Here is a 26,617-nt window from a genome sequence, read left to right on the forward strand (position 1 = left end):
TTGGCCTGTCTAACTGCCTCCCTACAAGCACGAGCAGAAGAGGTATATTCCTCTTTGGTGATCTCTCCCTGTTTCCACTTTTTATGTGCTCCCCTTTTGGCCCTTAGTCTGCCCTGGATTTCTCTGGTCAGCCAGGGAAGCCTCCTGGCCCCTTTCCCTCTTTTACCTCTCTTGATTGTGGGAAATTGAAATTGAGCCAGTCACCTTTCCCTTCCTTTCCTTCCCCCTACCACAAAGGGTAATCAGAGGGTAAATCTCCTTTATGAGCCAAGAGTGTTTATTACCATTCACTTCGTAAGAAATGGCTTGGGTATCTAGGCCAGGGGTCAGCAATCCATGGTCCACGGGACCAAAGCTGGGAAGTTTCAGTGGCATTTCAGTGGCAGAATGCTTTGGCAGTGTTCTGGCAACAGGAGCTTTGTCCACACCATGGCTAGGTGGCAGGAAGAAGCAGTAACCTATGTCAGATCTGAGCTGTGTTGTTTCAGCCTAGCGTGTGAAAACATTGTCCACTGCTGATTTAGGTGATGGTGGAGAATGGAGGTGGTGGCAGGGGAGGTGTTTGGATTTTCATGATTTAATGAACAGCTGCTCTCAAAAAAATTTTGGAAGACCACTATAGCTCTTTTGGTGGGTGGGGGGAGGTTTGCCCATGCTGGCATTATGGGATCAAAGTGTATTTCCATACGTAATGGACTGTTTTCTTACTTCACAGCTTTCATCCAGTCAGACAGCATAATAGACGTGCTACGATTCGATGAAGGAAGCCTACTGCAGGTAAGCAGACCATCTCAATGATAAAGGATGAAAGCTTTTTTCCCTAAAAAACAAAACAAAAAACCAACTGTATTCTTTGGTTTACCCCTCAGTTTTTGTGGATCTTGTTTGTTCTTAAAGTAATAGAAGAAGAAAGGTATTTTAAAGTTCACTTTCTCTTGTGGCTATCTGTCTTTAATGCACTTTGTCTTTTCCTCTGCTTTACTGCAAGTTGCTAGATAAACTGTTATATCAGCAGCGTTAATATTCCATTACATGCAACTTTTCATATATGTGGACTGTGTCTACATTAAGGCTATTGTATTAAAATTTTTGCCACTAATCAACTCCACTAATTATAGCGGTAGAGCAGGGATGGGAGAGAAGAGAACCATTAGATGGGGATCCCAGTGGCTGTCAGGTTGTTTTTAGGCACTGTGGTATTTTAACTGCTTGAAGTGTATCTTTGTGACACTTTGTGACAGTGCTTAACACAATTGATTACCAGTCCCTTGTTGACATTAGCCAGTGCAAGGCTAATGCTAGTGGAGCTAAAGCCATGGTTGCTAAGGGATATATTTTTAAAGCTGTTTGAGTTCCTTGCTTCCTGCCATAGCAAACTTTTTGGCAAACAGGCCTTTTTGACAGTTGATCATTCAAGGGGTCATGAGATCTGGTGATTAAGTGGCTTTAATGCGACCGATACTGAGTACAGTGCTGCCATGCTCGTGTTGCTTCTCTGCATCAGAGAGATGATTTTTGTACCTACTGATATCCATAAATCAAGGGTGGCCAGTCAGCAGCATATGTACTGCAGGTGGTTCAAGGAGTCTGTATGAGTGCAGACAGAAGTGACAATTTTCACCCAATATGGCCACAGAAAGCAGTCTATAGCTGTGACCAAACACAAATGTATGACTGCAGGCAGCTTCAAAAATGGCTGATTGGGTGAAAATCTGAACCCTCAATTTCATGAGGGGTCAGGCAAAGACCTCTCAAAATAGAGCTTCTTCTGTAACTTCTGTCTGTGCTGCCTCCCAGCCTCCAGCAGTTTCCAGAATGGGAGGGGTAAAGGGAGCAGAGGGAGTTTGAGGTTTTCAGCTTCCATGGGAGGGAACAGTTGGGGAACCCCTAGACTGAGTTGCTTCTGCTCCCTTTGCCCCACTTCCATTCTGAAATAGGCTGAGAGAGAGGAGGGGCCATTGCTAGGGGAAACCAGCTGCAGGCTCCCAGCCACCAACTAGATTCCCCTTCCCCCTGGAACAGAGAGTGAACTTCTGTTTGGGCCGGAGGGATTGCTGTAATTCAGAACACTCCCTGCAGAGTGTTCTTAGTTGCAGTGGGGAGCTGCATTTCTGTCTGCACCCTATGTGTCACATAGCCAATTGGGGGGGGGGGGAGGGCAGGAACCAGCAGCAGAGGAGATCAGGCAGGGTAGGAGTGACATGGCATGGAACTTAACTTGTGGCATGCCTGCCAAACAAATTGGCCCTCACTGCCATAAATCATTATACTGGAGACGGTCATCCTAATTTGAACATGTTTTCCACTAAATGGAGGCAGGAATGCTGTACAAGCCATCTGTGTTGTTTAAGTTTTAATATATTTATGGAAAGACAAGATTCTCTCATACATCTTGAATCTAGTGGTAGTTAAGGAGGCATAAAGGGGAGACCTCTGCAAATATGTCTTTGGGCTGGCCACCAACAGAGAGATGAGGCATGGTGAAGGAATCTCAGTGTTTAAGGTAATATAGATGAAGCTTGGAATAAGGAACAATGAACACATGGATATCTTGAATGTGACCTCAGTAGGGTTGTGTTGTAAAAGGCAGCAAATTGTTTCATCATTTTGAATCTCGATTGTGGAAAATAGACTATTGTTATGACTTAATTTAGTCGTGATCCTATTAATTTTGTATTGGGGTTTTGTATTTGTGATAAGGTTAGCAGAAATTTCTCTGTTTACCAGTGAGTCTAAGCATAGTGTTAGGATGCATTTTATGTCCATTTTGCCTGACGTTAAGAAGACCCCTAAATTAGCCTATCATCTTATACACTAAATAGGCTTAATCAAATCTTTCATTTTTGGAGAAATGCGGCCATGGTAGCAGCACGTTATGAACACCTTTGAGCTGACAAAAGTCTGAAGAGCACGCTCTGCACTGGTAATCCTTTTAAGCATTTAGTATTTTCTGGAGCAAAACATATATGGAAAAAGGCATCCTGCCTAGTGACAGTTGCAAAACAATCCAGATGATTCAAGGAAGAGGTTATTGTTTGGTCCAAAGTGTTCTTTCTGAACAAAAGTATTGAGCAGTCTAGGATCTACAGTTATTCTGCAACTTCCTTTCTTTTATGAAATAAAGAAAAACAGAGTAAATACCCTTTTCTTGCAATTGAGGAGGCACTGCTTCTGTGATTCCTACAACTTGTGTTTGAATTTCCTCCGTAAGCCTCATTGCAGCAGTATCCCTAAATAGAGACAGGAAAGGAGTGTAAGGGTAGAACTAGATGATGACCAGAGAGGAGTGGTCCCTAAATAGAGACAAGAAAGAAGTGTAAGTCTGGAACAGGATGATGACCAGAAATCATTGGGTCAGGCACGTGCTCTTCCAGGCTTCATTAATCCTAGAATTTTCCAAATGGGAAAAGATTGAGTGTGTTTCTCTTCCTAAAAGACCTAGTCATTTTGGTTCATAATCCTTTACAGTTAGCTCCTGAGCCACAGTAATCACAAGACAGCTCAGAGGACAGGCATAAAAATGTATCAGACAGGCATGTTCTCATTCACTCTTTTCCTTTGATGATTTTACATGTTGCTGGCATCATAGCTAGGTATGGCCACCATACCTGGGTAGCCTGTAATGCTCCTTTATTGATATGTCTCAATAGTCTATCTAGTAGAAAGGAATGAAGAATAGTTCATTGAGTTCAAGGTATTTCAGTGGTTTCTTCAACTCAGACAGCATATGAGAGCAATATCAGACAGTGAAAGAAACATGAAGAAGGGAGCTCTTTCCTCCTGACTGTGCCTGGAAGCAATACGGCTGAATTGCTGACACTGTCAAGTAATTTTTGTGTTCGGATCGTGGGGGGGAAATCTGTGACTTGTTGATATCAGTGGACCCTGGCATGTAGTATTAGCTGCCTGTTGATAAACAGAAATGTCAGTTTTTGTTATTCAGAAGTGTGATCCTGTGGGAGATGTCATCCTTGCCTAGTAATTTGTCAATTAATTAGTTCCCTTCTAAAATAACTGAGAATAATCAAACAGGACAGAACAAGAATCGTCCTAGTGTCCCTGTTGTTGCCAAGATAGCAACTTCTTCAGCTCTATGCTTGTCTCACTCTTAACACTCAACTCTTATGCTGGACCTCCAGACTTACCTAACCAATTTTTATTGGGAGGGATATCTGATTTTGCTAAGGGTTAGACCAGTGATTCTCAGCCAGGATGCCACTACACTGTGGGGTGCCTTGAGGTACTTTCAAGGGTGTTGTGTGGTGCCACTAGCGTTAGCACAGTTAGGTTTACAAACATAATTCACAAGATAAACCCAGAGACTTCAAATAAATCCCCAGTTGTGGTCTTTCTAGGTTCTTTGCAACAGAAAAACTGCTTTATTATTTTTCTGTAGTCAAAAAAAGAGTGAAAACTAAGAGCTGACATTTTTTCTGAGGGGTGCCTCAAATCTATTCGGGGCACCTTAAATCTAAAAAGGTTGATTGAGAACTGCTGAATTAGACAATGGATTTGTACAAGGTAGTTTGGATTGGGACGATCCTGTCTTAGGCAGGGGATTGGAGATGACCTCTCAAGGACCCTTCACATCCTACTTCTTTGTGATTTTATGTAATAGTAGGAAAGAATTTGTAAAAAAAAAAAAAAAAAAAAAAAGCCCATGTCCAAATTGGGATTGTTGCAGGTTTGGTGTCACCAGTGTTTTTAGTCAGTGCAGACATGCTGGATGACATGTTGAAAATTGTCTCAAGGTCTCTCCTCTAGACATTTGTTAATGGCTTCCACCTGCTGGTAGGTGATTTCAGTATGTTCTCCCAACGTATAACATTTCTGAAAAAAAAATCCTGAGTTTTCCTACCAGTATTGAAACCACCAATATTGGATCTCTCTTATGATGAGCCCTAATGAACCTTTTATAAGAGACATTAGTTTTATGCTTCTTTCTCTAACTTTTTGTACAAATGAACTTTCTAAGAGGTGAGAGAATTTGAATGCCTTTATGTCACTCCGTGTTCATTTAGACCACCCCCAAAATATCTTCCCAAGTAGAGTTCCATGTAAATCAATTTGCACATTTTTAGATGCTTTTCTAGCTCCTAGTGAAGGGTGAAGGCATAGAAGGATGTACTTTAGATGATAGAAAGACCCATGGTCTTTTACTGACAAAAGATAAGATAGTTCAGAAGATTTCAAAGTGGGGGGAGAAAAAGGAAAGGTGATGTAGTTTCCTCTTAGACTTCAAAGTGGATCTCTAGGTATTTTATCCTTTTTATGGGCTTGGTGAAACAGACCCTAGGCTGTGTTTGGGTGCATTCTATCAGGGCCCATGTTGTTTCAGTGATTTCCATCATTAACTCATGTCAAAGGCAGTAATGTGGGGTTTCACTCATCTTCATAAAGAACTAGCAAATTGCCTGTCAAGAATGATAGGGGGGAGGGGGAAGCTTGCTAACCCTAACCTCCCCCACGCCACCACCGCCTCCCAGAGGGAGGAGCTTGGCCCTCTATCCCCCTCCATCAGCACCCTGCTTAATCCCCACCATCACAGTGGCACTCTGCTGCCTCAGGGGGTGGGGCGGGGGGGTGGCCTTGCCCCTCCCCCCCATCCCCGCCGTCACGGTGGCACTCTGCTGCCGCTGCCTCCTGTCTTTAACACTCTTGGAGCATTCTGGTTGGTTGTTTCAGCAACCAGAGTGCTTCAAAAGCATCAGGGACAGACAGAGAGAAGGAGAAAGCCCTTTATTATATTAGAATTCTGCACTAATAGAACATTTGCTTAATACCCCTTTGTGTGAGGCAGTCAGTCAGTAGTAGAGTAAGATTTTGAGCATCTACTACCTTAGCCGATATGCTGTTGCTTGGTGGTTTACGGTAGAATACACACAGGAATAAGTACCAACTAGAAGAAAGAAAAGCTATTTATATTTTATATAACTGGAGTTCTTCAAGATGTGGTGTTCCAGTATGCATTCCCCTACCTGTCCTCCTTTACTCTGCTTGGGATTTCTATGCATCTTTTCCAATGAGTGAGGCAAAAGCTCTAGAAAATGCTTGCTTCATTCTTACTGCCACTGGCATCTAATGAAAAAAAAATTATGCAAGCATTAAAGCATCACAGAATTAATATCATGCTTATACATGGGAAAGCAGTGTAAAGATTACATATGCAGGTTTAACATTAACATGTCCCTATCTGACAAACACTTTTTCTAAGATGTGAATGAAGGGCACTCTTTAAAAGAAAGCATTAATGTTGGATGCACATCTTAAAATATGCTGAACTAACACTCCCTTGTGTGACTCAGTATATAATGATCTTTGTTTAAATATCATTCTCTTCAACACTTCATTCATAAGTGTTACAGTCCTGTCATAGAAGACTTTTAACCCTTCATTTTCCTTATTCTTGGTTAAAAAATACACGCAAAATACAAAACATTATTTTGTGTGTTAGGCACAAGATAAAGCTGCATATTAATCAACTGAACAAAAAAATTGCATTTGATTCTGTATCCCTATTTACTGAAAATAAATATTACAATTGAAAAATATATTATTTTTAACTGTTGGTATTTGAAAAACTGCTTGTAGTCTTTGAAATTTTCAGAAGAAGTACTATATTATATCAAGGAGAGGTGCACCGATACATTGGTCCAATATCGGATTTGCACTGATATAAAGAAAATTGTTTCTATCAGAAATTGGCCTGATGTGGCCAATAATTTGGCCATTAAATGTCTCATGGGATGCGCGTGACTGCAGCACAGCATGTAGGCAGTGAGGACCACAGCCAGCAGCATGGAGAGCTGCGTGCAGTTTGTAAGTCTGTTGTGGTGGAAGGGGAGGAGTGGTGGGGGGCAGTAAAGGCCCCCATGGTGCGGAGGATATGGAGCTGGGGCGGGTGCTGCCCTGCTGGGGGTGGGGCTTGGGGATGGAGCCACTGCTCACCCAAGGGGGCAGGAGGGGTTAGGGTTGAAGGGGGTGGCTCCTGCTGCTTGTCCAGGGGGGTATGTGCCCCTGGATCTGTGCAGGGCAGGCAGCAGCGGTACTGGGAGGGGAGTTATGGGATGGCTACGGCAATTTCTGGGGTGGCTGCAGCCCTCTCCTATAGCCCCCTCCCAGTGCCAGCACCACCGCTACTGCCTGCCCGGTGCCAGCCCCAGCCTGCAGCTACAGCCTACCCAGCTTGCACCCTGTGCAAATCCGAGACATATGCCCCCCCTCCCCTTCCCATGCTCTCCCGGGGTGTGTACAGCAGTGAGAGCGGCTCCCCTGTTTCCGTGCCCCCCCCAGGATGAGTATGACTCCGTCCCACACCCTACCCCACCCCAGCTGGGCAGCAACTGCCCCATTCCACACCCTCCCTCATCACAGGGGCCTTAATCTGCCCCCCTTGCCTCTTCCCTCACAACAGACTTACCAGCTGTACACAACTGTATCAGAAATTGGATTGGTATAGACCAATGTGTCTCCTTAAAAATTGGCTATCTGTATCAGCCCCAAAAATCTCTATTGGTACACCCCTCATACTGAGTATTAATTATAACATAGGCATTTTGAAATTCTCAAAAAAGTACTGTATTATACTGAGTATTAATTATGACATAGGAAATGTATAGGTTTGGTTGAAAGATCAAGTCTCTGTATAAAGTTAATAATATATAGATTCAACAAATTAGTTTATATTTATACAGTAGATTTCTCTGTAGGAAGTTTGCCAGGTAGCACATGTTTCTGTTCTCCATCTCTTCCTAATGAACAAAAATTTTTCTCTTAGTGATGATGACACAGCGTGACTCTTTTATTAAAAGTGACTGAAATGTGTAAGAAGGTTCAGTCAAGTCTCCTTAGCTGAAAGGACACTGTCAACTGAAATCTGGCCTGTGATTTAAGCAATAAAAAAAGATTTTAGAAGACTCTTAAAACTAGGCAATAAGAATATTCCCACAAATCTAAAGATTCTACTACAAAGTGTGTTTTCAGTGTAACTACTCCACTAATCATAATAGCACTCAAAACTTGAAAGAGCTCCCCTTGTCTGCTTGACTTCCTTGCTTCCAGTATGTGAAAGTGTTAAAATGGTGTAAATGGTAAAAAAAAAAAAAAAGCATTCTTAAAATTCTTCTTGCTTTAATATCAGATGCAAGTGGTAGGAAATTGCTTTAGTTAAATATGGTTGACTGATTTCCGATGACAACTGCAGGCCGAATTTATTCAAGTGTTGAATTCCTGCTGTGTAATACAGGAAACAAATGGTTTATTCTCAAAATAGTATAGACATGTTAAAGCCACAAAATGTTTACAAATAAAAAGCTAGTTCTCTTGGATCCTCATTACAGAGTGTGTTTCTCAAGCTTCTTTAATTTGTTATCTTATCACTGTAACAGTGAAGAATTATTTTGTATTGTTCTGTAGGTTCTTGTAATAAATACCCATGACAGGTCCTCATATTTCAAGTGATCAGTCCAACCCAAACAGGTTTTTAGTTCAGCTTTCAATCTGTTGTGGACCAGCCATTTTTGAGGTTGTAAATTTTGTGGTATCTATTTTTTCTTACACTGTCACTTTTCAATGCTGAGGATTTACCTTTCAGTGGATCACATATGTTTTTTATTAGTGTCAAAAGTTTTTCTAGGCCATTCATCACTGTAGAATGAGTATTATCAATACAGCAATAAGTTCAGTGTTATCTTACCTTCACACAAAGTTGTTCAACCTTTTAAAACTAAAGGTAACTGATTTTGTATGCAATTCAGTTATGAGAGTTAGTCACATATACTCAAGTGTTCAAGTTGTCCATAGCCTTTAAAAGCAGTATCTCTTGGGATGAAAAGCAAACTTTTTTGCCACAGAGAGAATTTACTCTCCCAGTGAAGCAAATGCATTTGTAGACTGTACAATTTATTCTTTATTTACTAGAACTCAAAAGAAAAAATCCAGGATTTAGGATCATCTAATCCATCCCCCTTGCAGCAAGAGCCAGTCAAGTTTACTATGAACATCCCCAGCAGATAGATCTCTAACCTGTTTTAAAAACCTCTGATGAAGGAGATCCTATGGCCTTCCTACATAGCCCATCCGAGTGTTTTACTATCTGTATGGTCAGGTTAGCTATTAGCAAAGGCTTAGAAAGTTTTTCCTCAAAGTTAGCCCAGTTACTTCTTCTCTCTTCCTCCTCTTCCCCTGCTGCCACATGAAGAACAGTTAATCACTTATCTTTTTTATAGGGGGTATTTTGCAGACTAGAAGTTTTATGTCTACCCCTTAGTTGTCCTTTTTTCTAAATAAAGGAAACTTTTTCTTCCAAGCCTCTGATTCTACAGTATTCTGCATCATAAATAGTGATGCTCAAAATCCAAGACTACTGTCAGTGGAGGTCTCATAGCACTGATTGAAGCAGATTAATTCCTGTCTTTTATTAATAAATCATGTACAGTAACAGCTGCCTTAACTGGCACCTTACAAGCTGGCATGCTCTATTAACTAGTATGTTGGCTTGTAAGGTAAAAGTGAAACCGGAAGTGCTCACCGTGGCACTTCTGGTTTCGCTGAGCCCCCATGGCCCACAAAACAGCCTGTGCTGCTGAGCCCCCATAGCATAGCAGGCTGCACGGGGCCCGCCTCCCTGTCCCGTGGGGCCTACAGGAGGGTCGGTGATGGGGTGAGAGAGGCAGAGATGCTCTGGATGCAGCGGAAGAAGCAGCAGCCCCCGACATATTTTGTTATCTGGCACCGCCCATTCCCATAAGTGCCGGATAACAAAACTTTTGTAATGAGATTTGCCCATTTTTTAGCAGCATCACATTAACCCACTGGAACCCAAGATCCTCTATGGTAGTACTTCTGCCTAGCCAGGTATTCACCATTTTGTATTTGTACACTTGATTCCTCTGTCGACTTTGTATTTTTTTGATTTCTTCTTGTCGGACCCTCACTAACAAGATGCAGCCCCCTGCTCCCCATCAGTCCTGCCAAAGGGTGCCCTCAGATGCCCACTTGCCCCACCCAGCCCTGCTTGGGCTCAGAGGATGGTGGTTTGTGAAGATGGCCTCCAGCATGAGGTGCATGCAGCACACCTCATGCAGAAGTGCAGGCAGCAGCTGGGGCACCATGCACTGCCCTGCACTGCAGGTTAGAGCTGGGGTGCGGTGGGGAGGACCAGCACTGCACTCCACAGCAGCAGCGTGAAGTGGAGTGTGGCTCTGGCCTGGGCCATGCTGCAAGCAGCAGGGGGTGGCTAGGAGCTCCAAGCGGTCTCCGTCCCATCTGGGCTGGAACACGGCAGCTGTGGTGGCTCCAGCTCATGTGGATGGCAATAGAGTGAGTCTAGCCTGGATGCATGCTGGAGGGAGAAGGAGGAGATGCCTGTGACACCCCTTACCCCGGGCTGGGGCTCCTGCGCTGCCCAGGTGGCCTTGCCATGGCCGCCTGCCCTCCTGGGCAGTATCTGCTGGCTGTTGTGCCCCTTAGAGCATGAGCAATGGCTCCCAGTGCTGCTAGACCAGCCATGCAGCTCCCTGCTGTCCCCGAAGGACCCCCCAGTAGACAGACAAATGCCTGAGGGCAGGCTCCACAGGCAGCAGCGCGGAGCTGGGCTCACTGGTGGCAACAGCAACACTGAGCATTGCCCCAGACCCCCTGCCCCATCAAAGCCCTGGCACCCAGACACCTTCCCCCAGTGCCGGCAGGCAGGCAGCACGCGTCTACGCATGCTGCCCAGGCTGCTCCCACCACCCTGCCTGGCTGTATGCCAGTCATGTGCGTGTGTGGACACACACATGGCATCCACTGCCTCCAGTTGCCTTGCCCCCACTTCCAGCAGCCCCAAACAGCCCCTTGCAGGCTGGAAGGAGAAACCTGCAGTTCCTCCATTTTTCTCCTTTAAAAGGGAAAATCTACATTTTTCTGCAGCAAATGGAAAATCCCTGGAGATCAGTCCTGTAATGCCTTGATTGGGACTCCTGCCTTGTGTATGATGTGATAACTTTAACAGAGGTATTTTATGCAAGTTGCAGTATACCAGCTTTCATAAACCCAGGATAGCATCTCAGTTTCATGATGTAAAATACAAAATTGTGAAAACACAATGTTGTGTGTGCAGTGAAATAGATGAATGTGTGTATCTTCTCAAGTGCGCTAGTTTGTAACGGAGACTCAAGTAAACCTTTGAAATGGTTTAGAATTTTACCCAATAAAAATTGTTTTCTCCACCCATCAGTTTTAAAAAAATGTATTCCTCAGTGAGTATTATAAAATCAGTGTCAGTAGAAACTGTTGCATCATCTACAGTGAACAGTGAATTTGTGTTTTTGCTTCCTCCTGTGTGTTTAAGTAATGAAAGAGTAGGGCAGAAATGACTCATTCTTGATCCATTTTCAGCTAACAGGTTACAAATACAGTATTTATTCTTTCATTACCTTAAGCAAGATATTAATCGCTAATTAGGCTTCCTTTTATTTGGTGTCATGGATCTCATTAATGTACCAGTAGAGGTTAAGATACCGACTACTTTTACGTTCTTCATTTGCCTTTCAAAAACTCAAACTGCAAAGTAGCAAACAGATTATTTTTTAAGTTGAAAGTTGCCTTGTTACCATATAACAGTAGGTTAAGGTCCATTGTAAATCATTACTTGATGGATCTTTGTTAAAATTATCTGGAAGATTATTGCATAAGAATTTTCAGACCTCCCAAGACGTTTGAAGACAATTACCTATTTAGGAAACTTAACATTTCAGTATGTAGGGTTCAGAAAAAGAAATTCTAAAAGAAACTGGAAACATGGTTTCTTTAGGTTGCATACCCTATTCTTTATCTGTTGATAAGAGAATATTCAAACAAGTCAGTGATTTCAGCCCATTGTAGGAAGTTTGGTTGTATGTTTTTACTACATGCCAGAATACCCCTTGGGGACAATCTCCAGGCAGTTTCTTGGACCCAACTTTTGCACCCTTTATACATCCAGCCAAACTGGGTGTGAGCAGCATCCTGGGGAACCTCAAGAAGTCAGTTCCTGATTCAAGGCAGGCAGGGTCATTCCTGTCCCTATTCAGAGTCCCTGTTTTGTGGGTACTTCAGAGTTTTTTAACTCTGGAGGATGCATAGTAAATAAAGCAAGGAATACTGGCTTTGTAGAGGAGCTTTGCATGTTATGCTTAGCATGAGTTACACGTCTTTTCAAAACAGACACCTAAATGCCCTTTCGACAGAAAATCTCTGCAGTTTGGTCACTGTTCCTGAGGTGGGTAAAATTTCATTTGCCTTCTTAACCTACCCTAGTTGTTCTCTTTAAGCAAGGGGAATCAAAGAGAAACTGTCCTGAGCAGATTCTCACATTGTAACCATTTTTACTCTTCTGCTGGGACTTTTCATGCTCCAGCTGTATCTTAAGGTTGCTGGAGAAGTGGCTCAAGGCACCTCTATTGTTTTGCCAACGTAGTTTCATAGTTTCTAGGGTTGGAAGGGACCTGAGTAGATCATCTAGTCCTATCCCCTGCCATGGCAGGAAAGAGTACTGGGGTCAAACGACCCCAGCAGGCTGTACATCTAGCCTCCTCTTAAAGACCCCCAGGGTAGGAGCCAGCACCACTTTTCTTGGAAGTTGGTTCTAGATCCTAGCTGCCCTGACCGTGAAGTAGCGCCTCCTGATATCTAGCCTAAATCTACCCTCTGCTAGTTTGTGACCGTTATTCCTGGTCACTCCTGGCAGTGCTCGGGGGAACAGGGGCTTCCCCAGTCCCTGCTGGTCCCCTCTGACTAGTTTGTAACAGGCCACTAGATCCCCCCTCAGCCTTCTCTTGTGAAAGCTGAACAGGTTCAGGTCCCGTAGCCTCTCCTCATAAGGCCTTCCCTGCTGCCCCCTGATCATGCGAGTGGCCCTCCTCTGGACCCTCTCTATGTTGTCCACATCCCTCTTGAAGTGCATTGCCCAGAACTGGACGCAGTACTCCAGCTGCGGCCTGACCAGTGCCACATAGAAGGGGAGTATCTCCTCCTTGTGGATGCATGACAAGGTATGGTTGACCTTCCTGACTGCATCCCCACACTGCCAGCCCATGTTCATCTTGGAGTCAGTGATGACTCCAAGATCCTTTTCTGCCTCTGTACTGACAAGAATGGAGTTCCCCAGCCCGTAGCTATGGTGCCGGTTGTTCTTCCTCAGGTGCATCACTTTGCACTTGTCGGTGTTGAATCCCATGCTATTCTCATCTGCCCACCCTTGTAATCTGTCTAGGTCAGATTGCAGCCTATTCCTCCCTTGTAGCGTGCCCACATCCCCCACATCTTAGTGTCCTTAGCAAATTTGAACAGGGTGCTTTTTACCCCCTTGTCCAAGTCGCTGATGAAGATGTTGAACAGTGCGGGCCTGAGGACCGAGCCCTGCAGAGCCACACTGCCCACATCCCTCTAGGTCGAAAATGACCTATCTACTTCCACTCTCTGGGTGTGGCCCTCTAGCCAGTTGGCAACCCAATTGATTGTGTGGTTGTCGACACCACAGTCCCCCAGTTTCTTAATGAGAGCAGGGTGAGAGACCGTGTCAAAGGCCTTCCAAAAGTCCAGGAAGTCTATGTCCACTGCTACCCCTGCATCTAATGATTTGGTGATCTGATCATAGAAGGCTACCAGGTTGGTCTGGCAGGACCTGCCACTAATGAACCCGTGTTGGTTGCCCCTGAGCATGATTTCCCCTGCTGGCCCCTCGTAGATATACGCCAGAATAATTTTCTCAAAAAACTTGCTCAGGATTGAGGTAAGACTTACTGGCCTATAGTTTCCCGGGTCCTTCTTCTTCCCCTTTTTGAAGATGTGAACCACATTGGCCCTTTTCCAGTCCTCTGGGGCTGCACCAGAGCACCACGAGTGCTCATAAGGCTGCGCCAGGGGTCCTGCAATGACATCAGCCAATTCCCTCAGTACTCTGGGGTGGAGATCGTCTGGACCAGCTGACTTGAATACATCCAGTCCTTCCAGAAGTTCCCTAACTAGTTCCTCACTAACCCTTGGCCTAGGTGTGCCTCCCCTGGGGCCTGAGGGGGGCCCAGCTGGGGGGTGATTGTTCCGGTCCCTGCTTAGGAAAATGGAGGCAAAGAAATCATTAAATATGTTGGCTTTGTCGTCTGGTGTGACGACCAAATTTCCTAACATATCTTGCAGGGGCCCCACATTACCCAGAACCTTCTTTTTACCCCCTACGTACTTAAAAGAGGACTTGTTGTCCTTAATCCGGGAAGCTAGTCCCAGTTCCATCTCTGCCTTGGCCTTCTTGACTGCCCCCCTTTGTCCCTGAGCAACTGCAATATAGTCATCCCTGGTGATGGCCCCTCCTTTCCATTGGGTGTACGCCTCTGTTTTTGCTAGGAGACATTCCCGGATGCTTTTGGTGAGCCATGGGGGCTTGTGTGCCCTCCTGCTCCCTTTGATCCTCGTTGGGATTACCTCCCTTTGGGCTTGGAGGATTGTCTCCTTAAGGAGCAACCACTCTCCTTGGACACCTGGCTCCCCTCCCCTCTGGGACCTCAGTGCTTCCCCGACTATTCTTCTTAGCTCATTGAAGTCCACCCTCCTGAAATCTAGGGCTGCTGCCTTGCTGCAGGCCTTTGCCTCCTTGAACTGGATGATGAATTTCAGCAGGCAATGATCACTGTCGCCCAGGTGGTCGAGCACCCACAGCCCCCTCACCAGGTCATCACCTGTGGCCAGCACTAGGTCCAACAAGGCGTCTTCCCTGGTGGAGCTGTGCACCTCCTGGGTTAGATGGCGGTCCTGCACTCTGGCTAAGAACCTATGTGAGCTGTCGGATCTGGCTGACTGCTCTTCCCAGCAGATGTCCAGGAAGTTCAGGTCCCCCATAACTACCACATCCTTTGACTTCGCTGCCTCCATGAGCTGACTTAAGAATTCGTGGTCGAGCTCTTCCCCTTGGTTGAGTGGTCTGTAGTGGACCCCCACTGTTAAGTCTCTTTCCCCTCAGCTGCCTTGTATTCTAACCCAAACCCCTTCAGAGTGCCTTTCCTCTGATTCTTTGTTAATTGACGAGGATGGGTATTCCTCCTTAATGTAGAGTGCCACGCCCCCACCTTTCCTTGGTGTCTTGTCCCTCCTGTACAGCCTATAACCCTAGATATTCACCGTCCAGTCATGCGTTGAGTCCTACCACGTTTCAGTGATCCCCGCTATGTCTGGGTTGGTGTTAGCTAGCAGGAGGGTGAGTTCCTCCTGCTTGTTTCCCATACTACAAGTGTTTGTGTAGAGGCATTTGAGGCCTCCTGTGGAGGTGTGCACTGGCCCCCTACTTTCAGCATTACTCTGGCCCCTGTTGCTTACCTGTATATATGTTTCGCTCGTTGGTCTAGGCTGGGCTGTACTTGTGGGTGTTGCTTGGTCTGGCAGTCTGATGATTCTTCCACCCTTGTCTTTCCCTTCCCCCAACGAGCCTAGTTTAAAGCCTGCCAGAGGAGGTCTGCCAACCTAGAAGAAAACACACGCTTACCTTTAGGGGAAAGGTGGAGCCCATCCCATCCGAGCATGTCTCTTGTCGCGATGTGCTGGTCATTGTTGAGGTAGAAGCAACACAAAGCCATTTTTTATTAAATACATAAAAATACAGTATATGAGTAAATAAAAACCTTTCCAAATAAATATTTTGATATTGGTTTTACCTTTCATTACATCTGGCTATAGATTGAATGCAGCTCCTGTCCCATGTGAGAGAGGGATTCATCAAAAACTAGGGACCATTTAGAAGAGTTTCTGCAACTTCTGTCTTAAAGCTTTGTCACCTGTTCCAAGTATGGCAGTGTTTGTCATAAGCTGGTTGATCTTTTCACTTTAAATGGCTAGTAAGTACTGATGCTAATGCAAGGCAGTTTTCCCATTGGGAAAACAAGCATACCCTAGCTCCTTTAAATAGAGAATTAGTGAGAAAATCTGATTCACTCATATTGGTTTCTTTTCTGCTGCTATTTTTCATGTTCTATCCCTGAAAAATTGGTAAAAATCTATAAAAGTTGCTGAAAAAGAGATCTCTCAAGGCATCTCCATTATTCTCCCAGGGTATATAACTAGTCAGTGCTGATGATCCTTTAAAGGCTGTTTCAGCTTTCCAGGCGTATGATTCTCCTACTAAGGGAAAGTTGTAGCCGTTAATGTAGTGTGCAAGCATAAGTGTAGTTCGTAAAACAAAAAGGAATTCACAGCTTAGCAAATGTTTTGGAAAGCAGCACAAATACTGTAATCGTCCTTCCCCCCCCCCCCCCCCCGGTTTTTGCAAGTCGTTAACCAAATGTAGGATTTTTATAGTTTATCCTGGGTTTTGCCTTTTTATTTTAACTTATTCCTTTCATTATATTTATTTTTTATGATTTGTATGGAAAGTTTTCATTTTTCAAGTTTCTTCAGACAGAAGTGACTGAATATTGGCCTACCATATTTTAATTGAAATATTTACAGCCAGCTGCTAAGTATTATCAGGTATCCAGATTGGCTAAAAAGGGATCAGAGCAAGGAATAGCAGTAAGTAACACTGACTCGTAACACTCATAGTTGAAGGTATTAGTAATGGGATGTACTAATTAATTTTTAGGAAACTGAGGGACAGAGATCCCAATGTGCTCAAGAATGGAATGTGAATTTTACTATTCATTTCAGTTGGAAAAAGGTTAATAATATTGGCACATGGTCTTTTGTTAAATAACACTGCTGGGTATAACTCTTAGCATATATCTGCATTATGAAATTCTGCTGTCTCTGCTGCAAAAGCTAGTGGCATGAGAAAATCACGTCGTGTAGCCAGTATCACTGTCAGCGAAACCCCTGGGATGGACACAGCTCTGCTGGTGGAAAAGAAGGCTTCTTTTGGCAGAGTGTCTGTCATGTGAAGCATCTGATATAATAACCCTGGCAGCAGAAAAACTTCTGCAGGCCAAGGGGCCTGAACATCTTTGAACTGCTACTATCTTGTTAAAGCAGCAGCGACCCCAATATGAACGCAGTCTTAGCTGCAAAACTTCTTATAAAAAGTCAGGTTGAATTGGCAAGTACTGAAGCATTTTGCTTATTAAGATTTGTCTCCACTTTTTAAATCCTAGATACTAAGATGATATTACTAGAGAATGAAAGGGAGTTTTCAAATAAAACAAATCTGTGTTCTTCAAATCAACTGAATGCTGAAAGAAAAATATATTCTTCTTATCCATCAGATTTCATTATTTTGTTTTCTGTATTTGGCAGTAACATATTTTGAAAGTTTTTAATCCTTAACCAGATTGTTTGTAAATGAATATTATATTAATTGACAAATATATCTGAATGTGAAATTAAAACCATTTTATTAATTAAAATGTCTCCTTCCCTCTGACATCCTAGTTCCCATTTTCTGGGGAGAGTCAGGTCTTACTTTGATACCTGTATTTTATCATCACCATAATAATGCCTGTTGTTTTGCATGAATTTCTTTTAAATGCCCAATAAATAAATATACAGCTCTTTCTATTTACTGAAGTTTGTGCAAGTTTTGGATGAGATCATTGGCATTCAAAGGCAGGCAAAGTTATATGGGTAAATCTTTGGGGATATCTTTTCCAACTAAAATAGTTGGAGAAATTGTTCTTTGGAAGCTTTTAGGTACAAACATCATTCATCAGGCTGAGGAAACATTTGCAGTTGGTCTGTGCTCTTCCTGGATGGAATAAAATAGAAGGTAGAGGCCAGTATGCAATAATACCAGTCAGTGAAAATGTAGTTACTGAAGAAATAAAAGTTGGGGGGAGGGAGAAAACATACAAATTACAGTGCATTTTGGGCTTTGATACTGTCTTTAAAAACACAAAGCCCAAGGAAGTTCTCCAATTCCTAAGATTATATATTTTAAAAAATTGTTGGTAATGTGATAATTAAAAACTGTGCCTGAAACTTGCAGCTCTAGCTCCACCATTAACTTTAATTCTGTTCCATTGTCCTTAACATCTCCTCATGTTAGGCCAGAGACCCTTATTTTGTCCTACCATCCTATCTGAGTTTTCAGAAAATACTACAGAGCTAGGTTAATGCCACTCTGCATTTTGACAGTTGAACTATTAGTTACCCAATATGGACTGAAGATTCAGTCTTCCATGGCAATGAGCTACAGTACCTATGAGGATGAGGAATGTCTTAACCAGGTGCACCACATAATATTTTTATTAATGTAAGTGTTCCTTGGGCTAGAAAAAGGTTGGGAAACCTGGTCTAGGTGCAGCCCATCCATCAACAGAAGCCAGACATCTGTCTATTTACATACCTCCAGCTGGCCAGTAAGCCAGAGGTGCCTTTGCTCTCATCCCATTAAGCTTCCCGTGAGTGCCTGGAAGTCTCACCTTTTGGATGAATTACAAAGCTCCAGTTATTCTGTACTGACTGCATCCTAGAGTACTCTGGCATGAAGAAGGCAAAGAGGTGGGGAAGAACTTACACCTATAAGGCCTGCTTGGCAGCTGCAAAGTGTCTCCAACAACACTGTACTGCTAACTCTTAATTTCCTCACCCTTACCTGTCCCACATACATTTCAGTCTGGGTCCTATATGCTGTTGGCCAATTTCTGGTGTGCTCAACTATGCCCTACAGAGTTACAAACTTGTGACAAACCTATGTCTTTCAGCAGAGAAACTGTCTGCAAAATTGATCCTTTATTTGCTTTGGTGATTACTTGTACCTATATAAACTGAAGAAATATATAATTGTAATTCACGTATCCATCAGATCACAATATAAATCATCTCTTGCAATTGATGAACATCTTTAGCTTGAAGCTGGATGACGGTGTCTGATATATTATTGTTGCCTAAAATCTTACCTGTAATTTTTTAAAAATTGTCTAGCATCCTAAAGCCATAACATTCAGAATTTTAAAGATATGATCAACTCTAAGGTGCTAATCCTAAAATATGGTTAAAAAGGTACTGGATCTAATTTAATGTCTCCTACTCATGAAGGACAAGTGACCACAACTAAATACCACTTGTTTGTGTTCATCTCAGTTCTGGACACAGACCTATAGTTAATTTTTTAAAATCATATACCCTTTTCTGTAAATTAAGTGCCTCATGTTATATTTAACCTAACCAGCTGGAAACAAATTTAGTCCTGATCCATGTTAATTTTGTTGTTGTAACTCCATTTTATTATTGTAATACTCTTCTGCTCATGTAAGTGAGACTTCAAGCTTTTTTTGCCAATGCTCATACTGAAGGCAGTTTCTCTTATAGGAAAGAGTGATGTGTTTTTGCTTAGAAAATCGGTGCATGGGTAATGAGGAACATGAGTCTTTCCTGTAGTGTTTGAAACTAGCAATTCTCAGTTCAGCCCAGCACTGCCTTTACCATAAACAGTGGATTGCGAAGGAATTACTGACACACAGTTTTAGTTCTTGGTGGTTGTGACAGCTGGTAGAGAGTGGGTGGAGTCAAATGGGGGGAAAAGAGCATGCCAAGCTGCAACGCAGAAAACACGCACATTCATTTGAAGCTGAAGAAAAAAATTACCTAAAAAAGAACATGCTATTGAAGCCTTGAGTTTTGGATCTGCACGTCATGGATACTGCATGAGACTGGCATTTAATAGAACAGTATTCTATTGGAGAAGACAGGAGAAGCTGCCTTTTCAGATTTGCTTTTGGTTTAATATATGCAGTGATTGGATGAAGCTGATGAACTGTTCAGGCACTTTCTTATTGTCACATCAACCTGATTCACCTTGTTGTCAAAAGAATAATTGAAATTGAAGTAATTTTACTTGTGTTGCAATTAACTTGCAGTAAAGCAGGCAAAAAGAAACACTTTTTTGTGTAAATGTGAAAGCATCTTGGTGATGGTTCTTACTTGCTATTTGCAGTTTTAATGGAGGGGTGAAATCATTTACAGAGAAGAAGTATATAAACTCTCTTCTGAAAATGATAGGCAGAATTTATGATCTAAGTCTTGCTTACGTGAAGCATCCTAATCTCTTAAGCATATTCAGAATTTCGGAGCATAAAATAAGAAACATGAAGATGCATAAGGCTGTAAACAGATGTCACCAAATGAAGCAGATTAGCTGTGCTGGGATGTCTTGGGTGAAACAGACCTTGCTTATTGTCCCTCAGGGCCAGGCCACTGCTGCTCCTGGGAGTGGCAGGGGTCCCATGCTGCAGGTCAGCACTCAGGTGTGACTGCAGATGGGGGAAATCAGAACTGCAAATGGGGGAACTGCAGATTTCCCCATTTGCAGAGGCATGCTCTGTGTTGAAATCCCTGGGCTCAACTTTGCAGGCACAGAAACCCAGTCACGTGCTCTCAGAGGCTGATCCTACATGCCCTGCAAATTCCCCGGAAGGAAATTTCCAGGGTTTCTAGGATCAGGACCTGAAGCTCCAGGAACACCTGCCCAAAGGCAGCTGGAGAGTGTGGGCAGTTCTGGGTTCCCCGTGCTCCTCCCACCTTAAAACCATCAGATGTCTGCTGCAAAACGGCAGCACAAATTAATACCGCTTTTTGTCATGGTCACAAATTTCAGCACTTGTGGCCTAACAAAAGGGCATAGGTCTTTGTGTGCTTTCACTTTGTGCTGCTGCCATAAACATTTTTATGGTGGCACAAATATTATGTCTGTTTCCAGCTTCAGTCGTTTAATTACAAGTTGAGTTGAGAACTCACCTCCTGGCAATAATAATAGCATTAAGTCAAATATGGTTAGATGTATATTTCTATTTATTCTGTCATTTTCAGGAGTTTAATTCCAGCCTTCAGTTATTCCTATTTTTGTTTTGGCATACAGTTTTGGATCAAGACTGACATAAGGCATCTTAATGACCAAGCTGTCAAACTTAAAACAATAAGGAACTTTTTATATCTGCCAAAGAGTAAAGGCATTCTAAAACTTGTAATGGCCTTTACTCTTTGGCCAGGATTGTCTGAAATGTCTTGAGACTGGAACTGTACCTGCTACAGTACATCTTCCTACATGATAATCAGATCTTTTAAATTCTTACCAAACTACCACATGACTAACGTAAGAGGCAGTACCATCTGATTGTTTGAACAAGGGACTACAAGTGAAGAATAAATTTTTGTCTAGACTCTTAATCATTGTGGCTGCTTACACACATGAAAAAACAAACAAATAGTGCTTTACTTTCAGCTTGGCTTGCCCCCACACCAAGTGCAGCATGTGCCCAAAAGAGACGTCTTGTCAGTTTGACCCAGCTTGCCCAACTTCTATATAAATCACATGCTTCAGCGGGGCTTTTGGTCTGACCCAGCTCACCCAATTTCAGTATAGATAATGTGCTTGAGCAGGGCTTTTTGGTGCTTTTATCTGAATCAGTTATTAAAAAGAGCCCAAAAGCCCTGCTGAAGCATTTCCTCTTCCAATAAAGCACTTTATTTTTTCCCTACATTTCCCAGAAGCCTGTGATGACTGGAAAGTTGGTAAGCTCTGTTCTTCGGTTCATTCTTTAACAGTCAGCATGATTAGCATTACCTACCCCTAAGTGTTCATCACTATTAATAGATACCTTGGAAATTATTTAAGAGTGCAAATTATTTTCATTAGACTCAAATATATACACTATTTTAGTAAAATCTTATTGTCCAGACCTGTAGGTCAAGAAGTGTTTTCTGAGCAGGTGTTAGTTGTCTTGTTTGTTGGACAAGGGCAGTGAATGGAATGAATATTCAATACAGCTGATTTGAACTGCTTGTAACAGGGTACATGTTAATTAATGTGCCGTAGTTACTGCACATTAAGTTTACTACTTGTATAACTAAGTATTAAATCAAATGTGCAGTAACTTGCACTACTGCACAGTTGTGCCAGCACATGCCTTTAGTGGTGCTACTGCACAGTACCTAATACTACTGTGCAGTAGTTTGTTAGCACTGTTTTTGACATGACATGCTACTACACAGTAATATTAGGCTACTGTGCATTTAGCATCTCATGTAGGTGTGCCCACTTTAGAAGAATGGCTATGTATTCCTTCTGTAGAAGAAGAAAAGGACATAAGCAGAAAAGCTTTTGGTTAAAGGGGAAGAGAGTAAATTTTGTGATATCTTCTACCCAAGTAGCAGTTTGGAAGAGAGGTGTAGGGCAGCAGTTGGCAACCTTTTTAGTCTGCAGGCCAGAATGATCCAGCTCAGGTCACGGGTGGGCAGGTGCTAGAACCTGGTCATTGCTGTGTCTCCAGGGAAAGTGCCTGCCACTGCCACTTCTCCCTTTCCACTGCTTTCCTGTGCTTCTCCAACCTTAAACAGATGTTTGCTGCAAAACAGTGGTACAACTTAATACTGCCTTTTGTCACAGGCACAAATTTGGGAACTTATGGCATGACAAAGGGCATGGATGGTTGTTGACTTTTACTTTGTGCTGCCGTAAACATTTTTACTATACATAAGTAGGTATAGAAGTGTTATGGGGTCACCATGGCTTGAAATGCTGTGGCCCAACTCAAAACATTTATAAGTTTCCCATACATACAATCTAATGACTGGGGGAGTCATTTTGTATTCAGGATCATGTTATATCTGAGCAAATATGGTAAGACCTCTTAGAACTCTTAGAACCTTGTGGTCATTGAAGCTGAAGACCAGCAGCAACAATATCTTGTAGTTGGATTTGCTTTTATGACGAAGAATAAAGCATGAAAGCTGTATGCCCTAATGTTATAGTTCAAAAGCAACACTTGTTTTTGGCTGGAAATATTCATATTTCTGTTCACCAACTAAGCCAGGGTCAGAGTGAACAACAAACTTTTTTTTAATAAGTACCATTAAATGTGTGTGTGTGAGAGAGAAATGACTAGCTTATTTACATCTTATGTTATTATAATCTTGTTATTATAATGTTACAATAATTTCATAAAAGTAACCAGACTTACAGTGCTTGCTTCCAATTATTGCAGTTATAAAAAAAAAAAATAGTCATATCATTGAATGGGGAGAAATCATGGGCTGAACAGATTCCTGGTTTGTTTAAAATGCTATTTACAGCTGTTGGTTTTTCTTCACATGAGAGAGTATTTTCTTTATGTTAGGTTCAGCTCGGTAACAAGCTCATTCAAAGCTGAGAAACCAGTTGGCAGTTTAAAAGTAGCAGAGTTTTCTTTCCTCTTCCAGTCTACACATTTAAAAAAATGGATGAGGTGGAGAAATTACCTCTAAGTCTTGAAGGACATGACCAGAAATAATAATTTCATTAACCACAGGAAATACTTTGTAAAGCATTTTTAAAAGTAAAATATAGTTGGGTTTTTTCCTTAAGGTATACTTAATACAGTTTTATTTTATAGTTTTAAAATTACAATTGTTCTCTTTTATAATTGAATTCTAATTTACATTTGAAAACTTTGACACAAGTGAAAAACAATTAGAAAATGGAGACTAACACTTAGTATACTAAAAAGTAAAAATCAAATCACATATGTGGATGTTTAAATGTGTGCTGTTTATCTTCCTGGCTAGTAAAAAGTTGCTTATTTAGCATACAGGCTACACTGATTTACAGCTAAACATCTTTTAATAGCTGCCAGTCAATGCAACTCTACCTTTACTTAAGAAAATAAACAGCACAAATGCAAAAGAAGATTAAAATTGATTTTAAATTAAGTTTCTTGATGATTTTAAATCACAAAATTGGTGACTTTAAATAGCTTTGCTTTTAAATCAGTCTCTCTTAGACTGCGATTACCTGATGCTACAGAGCACAATTTGATTTTTGGAGATAGATTGCCTCTCTCATACTGCTGGGCAAAGACAAAAAAGGAGGTTAGCACCAGGGCCAGGCAATTGAATTTGTAAACATTCCTTGACTTTCATACCATCTATTTTGCCATAAAATGTAACATGAAGAGATCAAACAGGTAGCCAATGTTACTCTAATTGCAGTGTCACCAAACATAATTTTAGAACTGAGTTGCTTTTGTAATTTGCAGAGCAAAACTGGCCTTCAACCAATGCTTGTGGAGTAAATTATCTTAGTGGAACCAATAACAAAATCCCCAAGAAGTATCTGCAAAAGCAAACAAACAAAGCTTTATTACTGTGGGGCCAAATGAATCCATGAATAGGTCTAGTTGTTCATGAGCATGTCCTTTAGATTTGCAAAGTTGAGGCCTTTTTTACCAATACGGTTAACTTGGAACCATGGAGAGCTGTGGTTAAGATGTGGAATTAAATAATTTGGGCGGGGGGTGTTGTGGAATTAAAGGATTGAGAACTAAAATCAAAGCTGGTTGCTCTGACTTCAGATGGCTCAATAGTGAAGGCATGGGCTCTACAAATGATTTGCAGTGGAATGTGTTTACCCCTTTGCTTGAGGCCAGGGATAGATTGGGGATTTTGCTGGTGTACTTACCACCTTGCTGCACAGCTGTTTTCCTGACTCAACCAGCCAAGATGGTGTTGGGGCAGTATTGAAGATGCCCAGACTTATTGTATTGGGAGACTTAAAAAAATTCAGAGCGGGACTTCTTGGCATCCATGTCCACCATGGAGCTATCCCCGATAGAAACTGAGCCAACCATGAAACAAGGCAAACACTGGACCCTAAGTTTTGCATCTGCTTGGATACAGGAGCTTCAGTTATCAGGGATGTTGTCAAAAAACCTCTATCATGGTTGGACCACTACCTCCTAAAGGAGTGCTTCTCAACCAAGATGCCAAAGCATCCTGAGATGCCTTAAGAGCTTTACAAGGGTTCTGCAGGGTGCCATGCAGCGTTAGCTCTACTTAGGTGTGCAAACCTGATTCACAAGATAAACCCAGAGATTTCAAATAGGAATCCATAGCATTAAAAACATTGTGACCTGTTGTGATCTTTATGAGTTCTTTGCAACAGAAGAATTGCTCTAATATTTTGCAATGGTAAAAAACCCAAACAAATGTAAAAATGAAGAGCTGGCACTTCTGATGGGTGCCTTGGGTCTAAAAAGGTTGATAACCACTGTCCTAGAGACCCATATTGCTCTCCGTCAGAGTGATGAACCAGCTAGGCTGGTCTGCCTGTGGAGACTCATGGTGGTAATCGGATTTAGAACCCCCTGAGACGTTCTCAGTCACCTTGACAGCTGCTCTTGTCAGTAACTTGGTTACTGTGTGGAATAGCATGCTGACCTTGGCCATAGACAGTGGCACCCAGGTGTCCTGCAGTTTCAGCCTTTTCATGGTGCCTGCCTGCAGTTGGGGACTGGATGTGTGTAAACCAGTTGAAACTGAATCCAGACAAGAGAGCTGATGGTGGCAGGCAGACAACTGGACTTAGGGGGTGGGAGGGAGATCCCTGGGATGCCTGTCATTGATGGAGTATGACCTCCATTTGTCACTTGGCTTCACAACCTTGGGGTCCTCTTAGATCAAAATACAGAGTGTGGGCCAGATGTGGGCCACCAAGAGATTTTATCTGACCCACAGTGGGTCCCTCTGTCTAGCCCAGGTACAGGGGGCAGCTTGGGCTGCGGCACATACAGCTGGTTCTGCTGCCCCCTGGATGTGCAGCGGTGTTGGGGTGGGTTGGCAGCCAGACTCGGCTTTCTGGCAGCAGTGGCTCCTTCCAGCTGCCATTGTCAGTGTCGCTGCTGCCACCAGACCCAGCCCTGCTGCCTGGGCACCGAATCCCATTTACCATGCACCCACCACCGGGGGGCAATGGACAGAGCAGCAGGCGGGGTCTCCGTGGAGATCAGCCTAGGCCCTCTGTGGGCAGTATGTGCTCAGCCAGGCAGATAGGATGGGATGGGGCTGCAGGCGGGTGGGGCCAGGGTCAGGATCTTGGGCAGCGACAACACAGGGCTATGCAGGGAGTGGATTGCAGCTCTGCGCAAGACCCCGGCTATGGCCTCATCCCATATGCCCGGCCAAACATGTCCTGCCCACGGGAGTCCTGGGCCGGTCTTCATGGAGACCGTACCCACCCACCTGTTCCATATGGTGCTGGTCTAGTAATCTACCACTTAGAGAATTTTGATGAGCTGTTGTAGGTAGCGGGGGTGCTGACCCAGCCTGTAACATCTTGCCCAAACTCCTTAAGTAGCTCTCCAGCCCAAGTAATTGCCCATCCCTGTCCTAGATACTCTGCTGTACCAGGATCTTCACGTAGGAAGAGTGACTAGGAGTGCCTTTCACCAACTCCATCTATGGAGAAGACTGCAGACTTTTCTTTCAGATTCTGATTTGGTCATCATCATCATCCATGCCTTCATAACCTCAAGGCTGGACTATTGTAATGCACTCTATGTAAGGCTGTCTTTGAATGCATAACTCTAGTCATCCAGTATCTGCACTAACTCCCAGGAGCTTTCTGGGCATAATTCAAAGTGCTAGTTTTGACCTATAAGGCCCTAAATGGCTTGGGCCCTGCATACTGAAGGGACTGCCTTCTCCCTTACAACCATCACAATCCCAAAGGCCAGCAAAAGCAACCTTTGGCCCCCAGCCACTCAGAAGTTGGATAGCTCTGTACTAGGTGTAGGCTTAAGGGTGGCTTGAGGATGACAACTGAGATTTTGATCTTGGTTTGAAATCCTATGGAAAGCCAGAATATAGAGAATGAATCTGATATGCTTTTGCAGTAGCCTATATTGCTAAAGTGATGTACTGCAGCATTCTG

At 43.0% G+C, this 26,617-nt stretch overlaps 1 protein-coding gene across 1 annotated transcript in view; it reads left to right on the plus strand.

Annotated features, from left to right (window-relative positions):
- Positions 1-26,617, plus strand: part of TMEM131 (transmembrane protein 131) — a gene marked incomplete at its 5' end in the record, with an annotated part of 160,745 nt that overhangs the window by 18,326 nt on the left and 115,802 nt on the right. The window contains one exon of the mRNA XM_019528474.1: positions 716-777. Coding sequence (XP_019384019.1) covers positions 716-777 — 62 coding nt within the window. The remainder of the gene's footprint in view (positions 1-715; positions 778-26,617) is intronic.

Source organism: Crocodylus porosus, unplaced genomic scaffold, assembly GCF_001723895.1.
Source record: "Crocodylus porosus isolate Cpor-Errol unplaced genomic scaffold, CroPor_comp1, whole genome shotgun sequence".
NCBI classification, from domain to species: domain Eukaryota; kingdom Metazoa; phylum Chordata; order Crocodylia; family Crocodylidae; genus Crocodylus; species Crocodylus porosus.